The 17,268-nt window shown below is 47.3% G+C and overlaps 1 protein-coding gene across 5 annotated transcripts in view; it reads right to left on the bottom strand.

Annotated features, from left to right (window-relative positions):
- Window positions 1-17,268, bottom strand: part of FANCD2 (FA complementation group D2) — a 2,923,540-nt gene that overhangs the window by 2,595,581 nt on the left and 310,691 nt on the right. For all 5 annotated transcript variants that reach the window (XM_069644087.1, XM_069644091.1, XM_069644090.1 and 2 more), the window contains exon 7: window positions 97-149. In XM_069644087.1, coding sequence (XP_069500188.1) covers window positions 97-149 — 53 coding nt within the window. The remainder of the gene's footprint in view (window positions 1-96; window positions 150-17,268) is intronic.

Raw genomic sequence — 17,268 nt, 5'->3', positions numbered from 1 at the left:
CTGAACAGGGATGCAAATCGATATTTGTAAAGACAAATACAACACAGCAATGAAACGATTACAGGCAAGATCACCACATATGCATCAAAAGCTTACCTGTCATACAAAAACTCTGGGATCCTTTCAAAGAGAGTATTGATTACAGCAACCTAAAGCAGAAGGTAAGATGGTGAACAGAAGTGAACTATGCCTGCTTTTCCTACAACACTCATGGTATTGAAACATCAGCGTATATATCACTATACAAAACAAGTAAAGCATTTTTTTAAAGTTACACTTCCAACAGCTACCAAGTCTGTACCTAGCTACATTGACAGATGTACATTTCTCCTCTTGACTGATTTTATTGTGATTGCATGCAGCACAGATTAAGTTAGTTCACTGAGGGTACACTCAGAGGAGGATGGAAACAAGAAAGCCGATGTACAACAGTGTTCGACCACGGTCAAGGGGACCTTAAAATCCAATTACCTGGGGGCGTGGCTAGCACCACCGACAATGCAGATGCTGCTCTGATGGCCTCCGCATGAAGCCCCAAGTAGAGGACGCCTGTGCCGGCTCCAACACTCAGCTGATGTGCCCAGAGCAAGGATGATGTACGGCAGCGCCCGCTGCACACTCAAACCTAGCAGCAAGATCCAACACTGCCAGGGAATGAAGAAAAAGCTGCGGTAGCTCCATCGCTCCCACGGCAGAGCCTGAGAAAATGGCAACCACATAACCGGGGCCCTGGCGATCTGCTCAGCAGCCTCTCTCTCCCTGGCGCCCCTCCCCACGCTTCTGGCTCTCGAGTCAGAGACAGGAGGATCTGCGGCGAGGTTCTACGGAGCGGTGGGTGGGACCAGGGGCGCTATACCTGAATGGAAGACTACGGAGCACCAGCTCCTCGTTACGCATCACTTTCGTCTGGCACCCGATAGCGCAAGACAACAAAGCAGACTCCTACATAACATCCATCCCTGGGCCCAGATTAACAGATAATGGCGCGGCATCTGGATCAGCCGGATAACAATTGTTTGGAAGCCAAAGATCACTCGACCAGCACTCCAACACCTCAGGAGGTGAGAAACAGCAGAGGGGCTCGCTAAGAAGGTGCTGCTGCAGACCCCTGGGGCTGCAGATGGTGGGGGTGTGAGATTGGGAGTCCTTAAGAGATACATCTGAGCGAAGGTGGGCAGAGGAGCCAGAGGGTACCCCAGCTCCAAGGCAGAAATAACCCTAAACACCTGAGGCGACCACTAGGAGATGGACACACACACCCCTCTTCATTATCACTCATCCTGCTGGTTCACTTCTTTAGTTCACTGAGGCTCCATTCAAGCCGCTCCCTCCCCCCACCCCACGGTTATACCCAGCGTAGGGGGCGCATCCAACCACAGACTGGCAATGATGAAGCAGATGAAACCTCAAAATAATGCAGACACTGCAACCCTATTACAGCCCACTGACAAAGGCAAAAGACTGGAGTCTGCAAAATCCCAGCCCCTATCTCCACCTTATCCAGGAGGACAACTAGCTACGAAGTAGGACATGCACTACTTTACGTCAGAGATCAAGCTGGAATACCGCAATTGTATGGCAGAGATCGCAACAATAGTAGACCGCCTGAACAAACAAGGGCTGGAGACCGAAAGAGATTGAGTGAGCTGGAAGACCAAACCACAGACCAGGCAGCGACAGTGGCGGATTTACAACACAAAATCCAAGCACTGAAGTGTAGAAGTGACCCCATGGAACGCAAGCAGGAAGATATAGAAAAGAGAGCCCGCAGGAACAACCTGCGGATCAGGGGGGTTCCCTCATCTGTCACTGACCAAGCCCTGAGCGACTATATAGGGGACCTTTTCCAAACACCCATCCTGCATCTCGACAAGTCGGTGCTGCACCTGGACCGCACCCACAGACTCCGCTCCCGCAGAGGATCAGCTTCGGACTCTCCTCCAGATGTGCTCACGAGAAGCCTTTTCTTCACGGTTAAGCAACATTTTCTCGCACCTAGCCGAACACGCGAAGAGCTGACCTTCCAAGGGCTGTCATTCCAAATCTTCCAGGATCTTGCCACAGCCACGGTACAAAGGAGGGGAATGCTCCGACCATTGACCACCCTACTTCAAGATCAGAAGATCAGATACTGCTGGCTGTTCCCCGCCACTTTAGAGTGTGTCCTAAATGGCACAAACTGCACTATCAGCTCCTTGGAGCAAGCAGAGTATATTCTACCGAGCACCTCCCCAGAGGAAGGCGGAGGCTCCCCCCTACAGCCCCTTTACATTAGCAAGGAGAGACGCTCCCTTGTCTAAGCGAAACACCTAGGCGAAAATAGCCCGAGGTCGGAAATCCAAAATACCCTCACAACAAACCTGAATGGCCTCTGGCTGTCCATTAGCGGATGTTCACTGGAACATAATCGCCCATCAACCGAGCCAGCACAACCAACCTACCAATGAAGATCTGGGTACCTGGCTTCATGCAGCCTTCGCCCACTCGTTAGGAAGATCCCAGGCAGCTTCCAACAGGGCGTTATGGCCAATCCTATCACTGTTTCATTGTTACAGTTTACCAGTTGGAGTTAGAAGTTAAAAACCTGGTTGCTAAAGGCAAATGATGCAAGGACAGCAAGAGATGACGGATGACATCCACCCGAATCCCCCTCACACCAGCAGACAGTGGCACTCCCTTCTTCGGCGATCCCCCTGCCCCACCAAAAACTAAACTTCATAAAGCTTAATGTTCAGAGACTAAATGCTCCGGCCAAACGCAGATACACGTATCAACGTCTGCAAAACCTAAAGGGCTCTTTGGTATTTTTGCAAGAGACCCATCTTCTTCCAGCTGACTTTGTTTGCCTCTGAAATAGACACTTACCCGCTGAATACTTGGCTTCCAGTGGATCGAAAAGGGGAAGCACAGCCATTCTTCTGGTGAAAGGGGTAGTGTTCATAAAACTGAAAACACTGTACAGTTCAGAGGGCAGATTTACAGGGATCAAAGATAGGTTGTTTGGTCAGCTCTACACATCAGTCTCGGTTTATAGCCCCCATGAAGGACAAGAAGCCTTTCTCCTGGAATGGGAATCTAAGCTTCTCCCCTTTCTTGAGGATCAGTTGGTCACTAGGGGAGACTTTAATGGGGTTCCGGACCCCCTGGCAGACAAATCCCACCCACAACAAAAGGCTCCAAACTCGCTCTGGGTCTCCTTAACTTATTTAGTGCTTTGGGGGTGGTTGACACATGGAGACTATTGCACCCGGGAGAGAGAGATTTCACCTTCTTCTCACATGCAATCGATCTTCCTCCCACATTGACTTTCTACTGAAATGCCGCAGCTCCTGTGTTATGAAGATGAAGTGTCTATAGAACCAAGGATATTATATGATCACGCTCCAGTTCTCCTAATATCCCGATTTCATGACCCGTGCCTCTTATAGGCCCATCACATTACAGACGCCAATATCTATTCTAAAGTGCTGGCCAATCGCTTGTCCTCGGTTCTACCTAAAACAACTGACTCAGACCAATACCGGATTCATAATGGGGAGAACAACTGGTGTAGGTGCTGGCCTCCGATAACCACAAAATGGCGCTTTTAGCCCTGGACGCAACCAAGGCTTTCGATAAAGTCAACTGGTCTTTGCTGCGCTTGACCCTTGAAGCCTTTCAGTTCGGCCAGCTTATTCGCGAGATGGTCCTAGCCAATTATAGCTCCCCAAAAACTGCTTTACTGGTTAACCAAGGTCAGACAGAGCCTTTATCTTTATCCTGTGGGAGTAGGCAGGGGTGCCCTCCTTCTCCCTTACTCTTCGCCCTGATCAGGATTGGCAAGATGCACCACAAGCTTTCTCTCTATGCTAACAACGTGCTACTCACCTTGACAAATATCCAGCCCTCTCTCCAACACTCTCTTTTGGAACTACAAAGGGTTGGCAAGGTGGCAGGGTTTGCTATTGATTATCATAAATCCTCAGCCTTGGCAGTGGGCTTGAACTCAGAGGACAGAGGCCCTCCGCCCCTTCTGCCCCATTCACTGGAGCAAAAAGACTATATGCTACCTGGGGTTGCACATCCCAGCCCACCCAAGAGGTGTACGCAGCAAACTTTCTCCCCTTCTTTAAAGAGCTGGAATCTGATCTGAAGAGGTGGGCCACCCAGGAGATCTCGCTGCTGGGGCAGATTACAGCCTTTAAAATGAACCTCCTTCTGCTGTTCCTATACTTCTGCTCCACTCTCCTTGTGGCTGGCCCGCTAACCCCCCCACCCCCTTCACTTAAAACGGAAAATGCTACAGTTTATATGGAAAGGTAAGAAAGCCAGGATCCCCAACATGGCAATTATGGGCAACGCTCACTAGGGTGGGTTGAGGGTTCATGACCTTGGCAAGTACTATGTGGCTGCATCACTGACACGTTTCCAGGCATGGGCCTCCCCATACGACTCCCCCAAATGGGTGGATATTGAACAGTCAAGACTGCCACTACCCCCGTTCCCTCCCACATATTCCCCAATCTGCACTAAAATCCTGGCCTGGCCTTTGGTCCTCCACAATAGCCACAATGAAAATTTGGGACTGGCTGATGAAGTCCAAGGGTATCCCGATCAGATTGGGACCGCATACCTCAGTATTCTGCAATTCATCCTTCACTCCAGGCATTCATCCTATGAACTTCAAAAACTGGAAGAAGGGAGGGCTCCAAACCTTGGCACAATTATTTGACAACGGCCAACCTTGTACTTTTGAGAACTGCAAAGGGACATTCCAACTAACCGAAGGTGATAGATTCTCCTACGCCCAACTTTGGCATTGGTACACATACCCACTAGTCCGACAAAGGGCCATATGTGACCTCTGCCCAATTAAATTTACTTTGCAGGAGGGAAACATATCTAAACTGTACAAATTGTTGCAGGAGGACATGCTGACTCTTCGCCCGGCATATGATACAATGGGAAAAGGATCTGGGTTGCCAGATCGAAAACCATACCTGGGTGGACATTTGGACGAGAAGCTACTCTTCCGCAACTTTTGTCACAAACAATGAATGTGCTCTTAAATTGCTTCTCCAACAGACCCCCCCCCCCCCCCCCCACCGCCCCAGCCCCCAACACGTTTCCACCACAAGCTCACTGGACCTATATTTCTGGTGAAATTGTGGAATGCAAGGCACTTACTTACACATGTGATGGGACTGTCCAACGGCTCAGGCCTTCTGGGAGGAGGTACTTGTGATAACTGAAGCTGTCATTCAGGTTAAGCTTCTGAAAAAACATGAGGTAATCCTCCTGGGTGCGCCAGTTCCTGGGATTTACCCAAGATCTGGGTCGGTGGCCAAACGTATTAGTCAGCTGCTTCTAGCGTGGAGCATCGCGATCGCCCAGACTTGGAAGACTCCAGAGGGCTCACTAATATCCCTATGGTGGGTTAAAATATGGGACATCCTGGTGGCAGAAAAGGTCACAGCAGCTAGAGAGGGCCTTTTGCATCAATTTGCAGAGGTGTGGGCCCCAATCCTAGATTATGACCAAGACTTTCCAGCACAAACTCACAAGCCACAGCTTCAGGCTTTGTTCCTCCAGGACAATACTTGAGGCAGGATCTTCCCAGCCAGCTCCTTTAAAGCTGGGAGAACAAAGGGGGGAGCGGCAAGAACTGCTACAGTTGGGAGAGGGAAGGGGTTACTCACTACTTATTCTGTTCCTGATTGACAACTACCAAATATGTCATACTGCACCGTTTATCCCTTGTTTGCAACCAAATAAAATAAAGTTGTAAAATAAAAAATCCAATGACCCTTATGGCATGCCCTTCTCCCCCCCCCCATCTTCTAATACATTTCAGACACAATGCAGCAAGCCATGACATTTTGTAAAATGTTAAAGCCAGAGGTGCACAGCATAGACTGCAGCATATCTTCCCCTAGCTCTGCTTACCCCCCCCCCCCCGTTTCAGGCAAGCCCCACAGTCTCACAGCTTTGCTAGTCCAAACATAGTTCTAAGGGCTCTTATTGATCGGGAAATGTATGTATGCATGTATGTATTTTGGTTTTGTATAGCGCCTGTAGCCCGCGGGCATCAGGGCGCTTTGGGACAAAACACACAGTAAACATAACACAAACGCAGCCTAGCCTAACCCAAGTGTAAGATGCACCCTTGGCATCCTTACAAGCTGTGAGAGAGGAAGTCCGAGAATTCCTACTGAAAGATAAGTGTCTTAAGGCGTTTCCTAAAGGCCAGGAGGTTTTCCTCCATTCTCAAGATCTCAGGAAGTCTGTTCCACATTTGAGGAGCCAGTACCACAAAGGCTCTGCCCAGACCTGATTTTCTGTGTTTGGGAATGACCAGCAGTCCTGTACCCATTGATCTCAGACTTCTTTGTGGCGCGTATGGAACTATACAGTTCTTTAAATAACCTGGAGCCTTACCATATATGCACTTATGAACGAGCGTAAGAGATTTAAAACTGATCCGCTCGCCCATTTTTAGCCAATGCAGTGACCTTCTCTGGTCTGTGACATGGTCCCCTCTTTTCAAATTTTTGATCAGTCTGACCGCGTCATTCTGAATCACTTGGCATCTCGCCAGTTCTTTCGCGGTAGCACCAATCATCAGAGCATTCCCGTAGTCCAGCCTGGACAGAATGATGGCTCTGGTGGCCAGGTTTGTTTCATTCAGGAATGGTTCTACTGCTCTTATTAACTTGAGGTAGTAGGCTGTGTTTTTTATGAGATAATTGGTCTGAGCTTCAGAATTAACCTCTGCATTAACCTCTGCATTAACCATCATTCCCAAAGTTTTGACCTGTGCCGAAACTTTTATAATGGCGTCCTTGATCTTAAAAAAACTTATATTCGCCTCCTAGATTGAATAGCTGCCGATTTGAGCCGAAAGTCATCAGTTCAGTTTTTGCGTTATTTAGGCACATCCAATTGGATTGCATCCATTCATCAATCATGCCATATATCTTCCCTATTGATTCTCATGGTTTCCACTCAGCTCAACAATGAGCTGTGTGTCGTCTGCGTAGATTGTAAAAAACACCCAGGCCTTGACCAGGATGCTACACAGTGCCCGCATGTATATATTGAAGAGCATGGGGGACAGGCTTGCCCCCTGTGGGACCCCGAAGTGTATAGGGCAGGAGTCTGAGAACGTATTACCCCAGTGAATCCGCGCCAGGCGGTCTGAGAGAAAAGAAATCAGCCAACTTATAGCTTCTTCTGAGCAACCAACGTTTTCTTTAAGGGCTTTGATGAGAAGCTGGTGATCGACTAGATCAAAAGCTGTGCTCAAGTCAAGCAGCATTAGCATCCCTATTTTGTTGCCATCGATCATCCCCAGCATGTGGTTTTGGAGATCTAACATGCCGTTTCGGTGCTGTGGGATGGTCTAAAACCCGATTGCTGTTGAAGGGCATTTTGTTCTTCCACATACAATTGCAGTTGTTGCGTGGCTAATTTATCTAGAACTTTGAGTACAAAGTTTGAATTGGTTATAGGACGAAGATTGGCTCGGTCTTTAGGGTCTAAGCCTGCCTTCTTTATTAATGGGGTGATGGTGACCTTTTTTAAATCCTTCGGAACCACACCTTCCCTGAAAGAGGCATTAACCAGTTCTAGTAGGATTGGGGCGAAGAGTTCTTTGTGTTGCAGGATAATACTAGAGGGCAGAATATTTTCTGCGCACGTGTGTGGGGTTCATTTGAGAGAGAGCTTCTAGCAATTTGGCTTCCGACACTTTCTCAAAAGTGAAGAGAGCCCCACTCGGCCTGGAGATGTCCTCCATTGGTGTAGTTGGGCACCACAAAGAAAGAACTGACTTTCTAAGTGTAAATACATTTCTGGGGCCTCTTCCTGGGAGAAGGTTTATAGTGTGTCGCGCTCTGTCCCTCCTCCTAAAGACAAGTCATTTGCATGAGTATGTGGAGTAAGGCATCCACCACTATTCCAGATTACCACTACAAACATTAATTAGCAGCCAGTGGGTGTGTGTACCCAATTTGATTATGCAAATTACCAAGGGGGGGTCCTGGGAGTCCCTCTGCCAGACATTAGTCCGGTTTACGAGAGACTTACCCAGAGTCTTTAGCTCACTATCTTTCACAGAGAAGACATATCCCAAGCATATCAGTCTTTGTCCTGCCCTGGGCAGTCCAGCACCGAAATGCTAGGCAATTCTCCTCTGAACAAGAGTACCAACAGCAACCCCAGACACGTATTTCGGTCTGGTTGGACCTCATCAGTAGGGTGGAGCTGTGCCTCGCTAAGAATAGTGAGCTCCCCTAATCTTTGCTCTATCCATGGAGCCTTTCGCAGCAAAAATCAGGCAAAACACTAGAATAAGTGGGTTATCCGTGGGAGGCTATGAATATAAAATGGCGCTATACACGGACGATGTCTTAATTACAGCATCAAACCTGGCAATGCCCTTAGGCGCCCTGCAGGAGGAGATCGCAGAATTCGGGACCCTATCAGGGTTCAAGGTAAATCTAACCAAATCCGCTGCCTTAGCAGTTAATCTCTCTAAATAAGAAAAAGACTCCCTCAGCCCCCCAATGCCGATCTCATGGTCGACAGGTGCAATTGAGTATCTCGGGTACATATCACCAACGACCCATTACGCTTGTATTCAAGCAACTTCCCGCAATTGATTAGAGAGTTCCAAAATGATCTTAAAAGGTGGAAGCCCCAGGAAATATCCTGGTTTGGTCGGATTACCGCCATTAAGATGAATTTAATCCCCAGATGGCGGTACCATTGCACAGCATTACCAATTCATATCCCGGATCCGTCCTGGACAGCCCTACAAAGGAAAATTCAAGAATTTGTATGGGTGGGGGTGGGAATCTCACATCGGCAGACAAATAATGATGAGGGGGATAGCACAGGGAGGTTTGGGAGTTCCCGATCCAGCCAGATACACTCTAGCAGCGTAACTGTCCCATGCATTCTCATGGGCTCAAGAGACAGACACACCGAAATGGACACATCTCGAAGAAGCTTGGTGTCCGGTAGCGCCCTCAGCACTCCCACACCTAAAAACCATAAAACCAAAAGCAAACAGCGGCCCCCTACTGGCAACGATAACAACAGTCTGCTGCTGGAAGGCAGCAGCCCGGAAATGGGGCATCCGCGGATCTCTGGGCCCCCTAACCCCATCTGAAACAACCCTGAATTTTCTCCAGGCAAATCTCTGCACAGCTTCCAACCCTGGATAGAGTGAGGCTTACAAAAGACCAGAGATTTCCTAGAAGCAGGAGCACCCATTTCATTTGAGAGGTGCAAAGCAAAATTCGGGGTTGATGAACGAGAAAGATTCCACTATGCCCAAATCCGACATTAGCTGTCCCACAGGGTAACCAGAGAGAAATGCTCCAGAGAATTAACAGCGTTGGAGCTATCTCTAACGACACCTACCAGCAAAGACATAACTTCGGCCCTTTACCAACTCCTATATAGGGCAGACCCATCTAAAAAAGATACATACATGCTCGAATGGGAAAAGAACTTGGGAAAGGAAATTGAAGTCAAAGACTGGGGAAAAATTTGGGTCAGGCTGCATAAAAGCTCACAATGCATCACAAACAGGAAAGGGGGCTATAAACTCTGCTACAGGTACTATACAACTCCGGCTCAAATCAACAGGGCCAATCCGAATATTCCCTGAACCTGCTGGCGCAGGTGCCCGGCACCCGGCACCCGGCTCATTATTCCACATGGTATGGACATGCCCAAAGGCAGAAATGTACTGGCTAGAGGTAATTAAACGCATCAAGGAAATTCCTGGCCTCTCTATCCCATGGGATCCCGGAATCAACCTTTTGGGCGACACAGGTGATGGCGCTTTCCCAATCTCAGGCCAAATCCCCCGGCTATGCACGCACCTACTCCTAGAAGCGAAAATTGCAATGGCCCGGGTGTGGAAAGACAAAGAAGGACCCTGAGTGGCACTTTGGTAGGCTAAATGTTGGGACATAGCGGTGGCCGGAAAGATTAACGCAATCCGAACAGGCTCTCTAAGCAGAGCTCTAAACATGTGGGACCCATCAATGGACTACGTCGCCAAATTTCCAGCTCTCACCAGAAGGCCTCCATTAACTAGATGGCTCCAAAGCAGCCCGCTTTATTAAACTACAGTCTCATGCCATAGCAATCTAGCACACCGAAACCCACTTGGCTAATGCGGACAGAGTGGGCCGCGGACAATAATGCTCAGACCACCATCTTTGTCCCCCTCCCACCGATCTCACTGAGAGACATTATCACTTTCACATACATAGAGATTGCTGATTTGTTATTGCTGTCATGCTCAATGTAATGCTCATCTGTAAAACCCAATGAAATATTATGAACAAAAAAAAAAAGAATAGTGAGCTAAATACTCTGGGTAAGGCTCTTGTAACCAGGACTCATGTCTGGCAGATAGTCTCCCAGGAACCCCCTTGTTATTTGCATATTTCAAGTAACTTTGGGTCTCACACTAAGTTACTAGGGAAATCCAGACGTGGACCCCTTGCTCACTATTCTTAGAGAGGCACAGCTACACCCTACTGATGAGGTTCAACCAGACCGAAACACGTGTCTGGGGTTGCTGTTGGTACTCTTGTTCAGAGGAGAATTGCCTAGCATTTCGGTGCTGGGATGCCCAAGTGCAGGACAAAGACTGATATGTTTAGGATATTTCTCCTCTGTGAAAGATAGTGAGCTAAAGACTCTGTAAGGCTCTTTTAACCAGGACTCATGTCTGGCAGAGTCTCCCAGGACCCCCCTTGTTATTCCCAATTTGATTACTCCATGTTAAAATGGATTTCCAAAATCAACCCTGGGGTGAATTTTGGAAGGCCACACCATCATGGTGAACATGGAAACACTGAGGACTAGCCAAGCACAATAAAGGTAAGGTAGCAGAGCTGCAAGGCTTAGTCTCAAGCAGGGGTGTGAGAGTGGTCTCAGGCTATGATGTTTTCACACCGAGTACCACCAAAAATTCAAGTTAGACAGGCATGTACCAAAATACACAATGATTTATTAGGCCTTTAAAATACATACCAAGCAAGTACAACCTCTAGTCAAATATTGTCACACACTTACTATAAATTAGATATAACATTCACCATCAGAAGAAAGAAAGCATGGACTTCAATAACCAGTAAAACACAGGTAAGTACTTATGTACTTGAAATTCAGTAAAGACTATTCGAATAACCACAGAATAGTTCCCCCCTCACTTGAGTCAATCTAACCCAAAGATAGTTTGGGGCCTTGTCACCTAAAGTCACCAGTTCCAAAGTTATATCTCAGGGGTAGGTTTTTTAAGAGATTTGCAAGATTCCAGTGGTTATGATCACAAAGTTAAAAAGTTAAGTAAAGTTCAGGTAATTAAAGTAACTGATAGGCCTTTAACGGGATACTTGACCAGACCTCCATCGACCAAAATGAGGAAATAGTATTTTAGGGAAAGGACGATACTTCCATGTAACCCATGGAGAACGAGGGGTGGGGGGGTTTATAGAACAAGTAAGTTAACTTAGTTCCCAGATTCAGATTTCTCAAGGGTAGAGTTTCCAGAATCATGGGTCATAGCTTTGTGTGCTTGGTCTGGTTGAGGAAGGTCCAGGGGTCGCGGTTGTAGAAGTCACTTTCGGATGCAGGATTTAGTTTGTCGGTCACAGTGCTTAGGAATCGGTTTCAGACACCTTCCAGCTGAACACCCAAATGAAGAAAAGATGCAGACTGCTGTGATGATTGATGGCTGTTAGGCAAAGTTTGTATGCAGTACCCTCTGGTAACACTACAAACAACTCTGACTACAGGTATGGGAAACCCAACCTTTGGTATAAGCTTGTACTACACATTTCCGGTAGCATGTTGAGCAGCCAGGCTTATCTCAAGAGGGGTCACTGTGAGCTGTAGGGGAGTTGCACAGAGATTCGCAGTGACAAGTATCCAAATAAATTCTTCCACTCAAGGTTTCTTGAATAAACAATTATTAATGTATTTATCAGTCAGTCAGAATAAGCCTTCTTCAGAAGGAAGCAATATAATATCAACACACAAATACACTTCAATACTGTACACTCCGAGTTTCTAAATCAGTAAAGACCCTTTTGGGATGGCCCACAGACACAAACTACACCCTCAGGTGACTTCAATAGCTAGGGTGCTGGGGACATTAATATATTACTGTTTGCATGTAGAGTACTATTATAAATTGGTAAAAGGAAAAGATTATTAGAACAAGAGACCACAAATATTGTTAAGCAGGCAAATACTTTCGGATCCCCTAAGCAGAGTCATTCAGTATAATAGGCTAAGCCAAAGTCAACAGGCAAAATTCTTACATAGGATGAAGCACTTCTGGTGGGTAAGTAGAAAGGTCTTTGCACAATGTTTTAGAAGTCTTTGAAGAAAAGAAGAATCAAATGTAGGGCCACAAGCCGTTAGACTTGTGAGCGGCATAAGATGCAAGCAACTCTACAGTAAGAGGTAAGTTCTCTCAGACTTTTTACAGTACCTTTGAATGGAAGAAAAAGTGCAGCAGATGACTTCTGTTCATGTGCAGCTCTGCAGATCTCACTGTTTCTGGGCCTCAGTCGTGGGGACAAGAGGGAGGACTTCTGGGGACTCCTGCACTGCAATGGGACGGTCACCGCTCGCAAACGGCAATCTTCAAATCAGTGGCTGTTCAATGTTTCAGCTGCTCTTGTCTACCGCAAATAGCAACACTGCGGTTCCTGGCTGCCGAGATGGGCTTTCCTCGCTTCTGGGGTCCCGCACTCTGTTGAAGGGGCTCAGGCAGTCCTGCTTGCTGGGAGTCCGGAGGATCTTCCTGAAGCTCTAGGCCAGCTTAAAAGCAACGCGCACAATCTGGTGCTCCTCTCCCTGGCTATACGGTTTCCAGTAGCAACTCTGTGGAAATTCAACCAGCTCCGAGAGGGATGTCGAGGTGGCTTACTTTGGAGTTGATTGGTCCCACCACTCAAGGGGAGAAGTCGTCCTTGCAGGGGCTTCTCTGTCGATACAAATTTGGAGTTTCAGCACAGCAGCAGGGCAGCAGCGGGCAAATCAACAATCCAGGAGTTGCAGCAGGCGTCCTCTTTAAGTTCTTCTTCGGTTCCTTCATCCAATGGTCGACTCTGCCTTCCAAGCCAAAAGCCTCGCCTTTTATTCAGTTATCTCCCATTCATTCCAGCCTAGCTGTCAGTCACCCAACAGGGTGGCTTGTCCTTGCCGAACAGTCAGCCGGCCGATCTCTACAAAGTGCATTTGGGTCTCCTAGGAGACTAAGCACAGGGAGTTTCGGGCACCTCCCTCACTTCCTGCCTAACCCAGACACCCGGGAGCCAGAGGCGAGCTTCACTTGTGAAACCCGCCAAAGGCAAAGCAAACAATGGGACCAAACCTGGTTTGGCGCGCAGAATAAATCTCAAGAAGGACCTTTCTACAAAGAAATGGCGAAAAAAGAAAAAACGGGCCATTGTGACAAAAATGGCACCCTTGGGTGCTTTACTGCAGCTGCGAACGCAGCCCACGGTAAATGAACACGGTAGTTAAAATGAATCCACTGCCACCAGCCATCCAGTGAGGAAAGGGTAACATAAAATTGTTACATGAGAAGCTAGACAAAGGGGATACTAGGTAACCCCTCCAGCAAGCACCCTATTGTAAGATAGCATGTGCTGGGTCTAGAAAGTTACAAATGTAAGTATTGTGCTGGGTCTAGAAAGTTACAAATGTAAGTAAAGTGAATTTGTCTTTACTGCTCTGGAAAACAGTAGTTTATCCTAGAGAAGGTATTTAAACCTTTGGAAATCTGAAAGACCTCCCTGTGCCACTGCACTGAAGGTGCTGTATGACACAATGTAAAAGATGATGCCTATGGAGTGTGTCAGGCTCCATAACCAAAAGAAACACAAAGCTCAGAAATCACATTAAAATACATGAGTGGGAAAAAGGGTCTCACTCTCTCCAGGTTAAAAAAATCAAGTCCTCAAAATCCACCAAAGGTGCTAGGGGGCTCTAAAGTGGAGGGAATTAGGGAGAATTCTCAGAAATGTGCTAACACTGGCGACATCAGGACACCTCTAGGATGCGAAGAAGACTGAGTGCAATGAGAGTCACCACGGTCAGATGGGAACAGGTGATCTTCCAGGGACGAATAAAGGAGCAGGTCCTCTACGACTTCCGTTGATGCAAGAAGGTTGAAATGCTGAAGCAGGAGTCTTGATGCACACGTTGAATATTCTCCAAGTTCCAAGATTGCAATCAGAACGGCAACGGCTGCAGTGAGGTAGCCCAGGAGAGAGCTGGTCAGACCACTAGTTGGTCCATGGACACTTCAGAAGACTCAGAAAGCATAGATCCTCGAGCAGGGGTAAAAACTGTTCATTCCCACTGGTCCAGGGGTTGAAACACCGACAAGGCAGAGGAGCAAGGCTTCACCAGGACTTCACATGAGTTGTTGCTGATCAGCTGACGGGGTCGCACTCGGGTTGTCAACTGGATGCTCTTCCTCATGGATGAGTTGGTTCCAACGATGATCTGTCAAATGGCTGCAGGAGCCCTCCTTTCATCCAAGATTTGGACTGGAAGCTCACCACGGTCCACCGCCAGTAAGCATTTGCACCATTTACACAGGCAGTGGCTATCCAATCAGACAGCAACAAACATTTAGGCATCTGGACGAGCACTGGAACCAGACAGTCCCAGCACCCACATCTGGGATCACACACAAATCACCCATTAGCTGGCAAAAACAGCAGCTTTCCCTGGGAAAGGGCATTCCATATATGGCATTTCCCGACCCGAGAAGGCAGGAAAAAGTTCACAGAACAATATGGCCAAAGGAAGAGGAAAAAACTCATGGCATGGCCATCTTAGAGTGCTAGTCACCTTTAGTAGCAGTAAATGCAAAAGGGCACGAGTAAATAGTATAAAACACAGTAAAGAAATATCTGCTGCCACCATCTTATGCTAGGCACATTGTAAAAGTAAACAAAAAAGCCATTTTAGAAGAAAGTTACAAGGATACAAAGTTTAAATTTAGGGTGATGTGTGAAATTATAACAATTCAAGAAATGTGTAAAGAGAGAGTCTCAGTACTGATAGTCTTATGGACGGATCAGCTTCCCCTTAACAATGAGCAAAAGGACAAGGGAGGCAAGGCAGAAGCTTTTACTTAACTCCAAAAATTCAGGTCAATGGTCCAAAGCAAAAAGAACGGGTGTCCCATAGAACTCAATGGGAGGAAAGCAGCAGAAACTATCTCTTAACAAATAACTGATGCCAATGATCTGGAGCTTGGTGTCCAGTTTTGTAGTTGTAGGCTGCAGGAAGTGAAGATTCTCCCACAGCTTCGTAGCCTCTGCAAATACGACCTTCTGGATGGCTAGGCTTGAACTGTGCGAGGTGCAGTGAGTCAGAACTTCCGACAGACTCCAGGCTCTTGCTGATGTTCTTCAGGTGTGGAGACGGCAAGGAATTCTGACAGCCCAAGCAGTCTGTCATAAAATGTGTGATGAATCTGAGGTCATCACTCCTTTTCCAGAGGTAGCTTCTCGTCATGTGGCCAGTGGATGGCAGTGGCTAACTGACCTTACCCTTGTAGCAGCAATTTGAGTAAAGATCACATGGGGAGGCGAACCTCGCGCGGTGGGGGCTGGAGTGAGACATTGTCATACGAGACATGGTATCCCCTTTCCCTTTTAGGGATATCCCCTCCATTTCACATGCTTTGATAGCATATTGTAATAATCCCCTCAACAACCCACAAAGCCTCTTGACAGTATCCTTCGATATTCTGAAATCAACCTATTGACAAACCCTGACATGAGGAAAAGGGCAACCAGAATGAACATTGCGCGACTGAATCCAAACAAGCAGTATAGTAGTTGGAGAAATCCAATGGACTCTGAGCATCTCCCTTTCTCACCACGGGAGTTCAAAGGTGGAACAGCTGAGCAACTAAACACAGTGAGATCCGAACAGCTAGCCTACGCCAGATAAACCAAGCTTTAAAGTAGACAGGCAAGCACAGAGATACCAGTGACCCTTGGAGAAAAAGAAGTAAACGAGCAAAGCTGAAGAGCAATAACAGCAGCTTCTGTGTTGGTGGAGCACTCCCACAGGCACCGGACACGCTGATGAGCAAGGGAAGCCGCTGCGACATGCAGAATGCCAACCGGCGCAGAGCTGTGCCGTCCGTACTGAAGAGAGAGAGCAGGCGCAAAGCAGGACCTGAACGGTGGTCAGAGAAGCTATGGAAGCCGTTCGAGCATCAGTGAACCCATAGTAGAAGGCTGGGGCATCCTAAGCACAAGTGAGAGGTGAAGCCCTACGTCTAATCTACATTGTCCCAGTACTTGGGGGAAGAAGGAAAATACAAGTATCCCAAATGAAAAGGGGAACTTGGGGAAGCTAAATATCCCCTGGTCCCAAAGTTATTGATTGTTGCGTTAAAAGTCCTAACAGGAGAGTACACCAGGCGAACGGAGTCTGGGATTCATACCCATAAAGTTGAAATTGAAAGTCCTGGCAGGAAAGCATATCAGGCAAGTTAGAGAATTGAAGCAAATCACTAAGAAAGGGCAGTACCCCTTCTTGAAAGGAACGTGACAAAAGACCAGGCAGGGGAGTATACCAGGTGTGAGTCTGGGATCCATACCAAAGTTGCAGCATTTTAAGAAGGGAATCCAAAGGTAGATTTAAACCCTTAGGATTTTGAACGGCATTGCATGAGGAGAAAACCTGGGGAAGGGAGTCATTTCTCCAGGAAGATTGCAACACCACGAGGAGTGAGTTATCCTCTTGGGCTACAGGAACTAGGTTATTCTTTTTGAACTTCTTACTTTGGTGAAGAGAAACCTGGGAAAGGGAGCCATGCCCTGGAACTGTGAACACTATCCATTGGAGATTTCTGTTTGATTTAAACCTTTTGTTGAACTTGAACATTTGTGCACTTTTCAAGCCCAAGACATTATCCTTAGCATCTAATAGTTATTTTTAATGTGAGGGCTATGATAGGATTTCAGCAGAAATAGGACATTTTTGCTTTGGACATTTTGACAATGGACAGACCCTTAGTTTTTGGTTGAGGTAGGGAAATACCTCCTAGATTAGGGACAGTGGGGCCGTTCCCAACCCCCATTATTATTTTGATAAAGTTTGTATCCACAAACATGAGTCCCCTGTGTCCGTGTCTCATTCTTGGCTCTTCACAAATACCTTACCCGAACAAGGAATGCCCTCTTCTGCATCGCAGGCAGGGTCCTTGTCCAT

This window comes from Ambystoma mexicanum, chromosome 2p, assembly GCF_040938575.1.
Source record: "Ambystoma mexicanum isolate Mex_15411 chromosome 2p, UKY_AmexF1_1, whole genome shotgun sequence".
In the NCBI taxonomy this organism is placed as follows: Eukaryota; Metazoa; Chordata; class Amphibia; order Caudata; family Ambystomatidae; genus Ambystoma; species Ambystoma mexicanum.
Note: the sequence above shows the minus strand (reverse complement) of the source record. Positions and strands in the feature narration are given on the sequence as shown.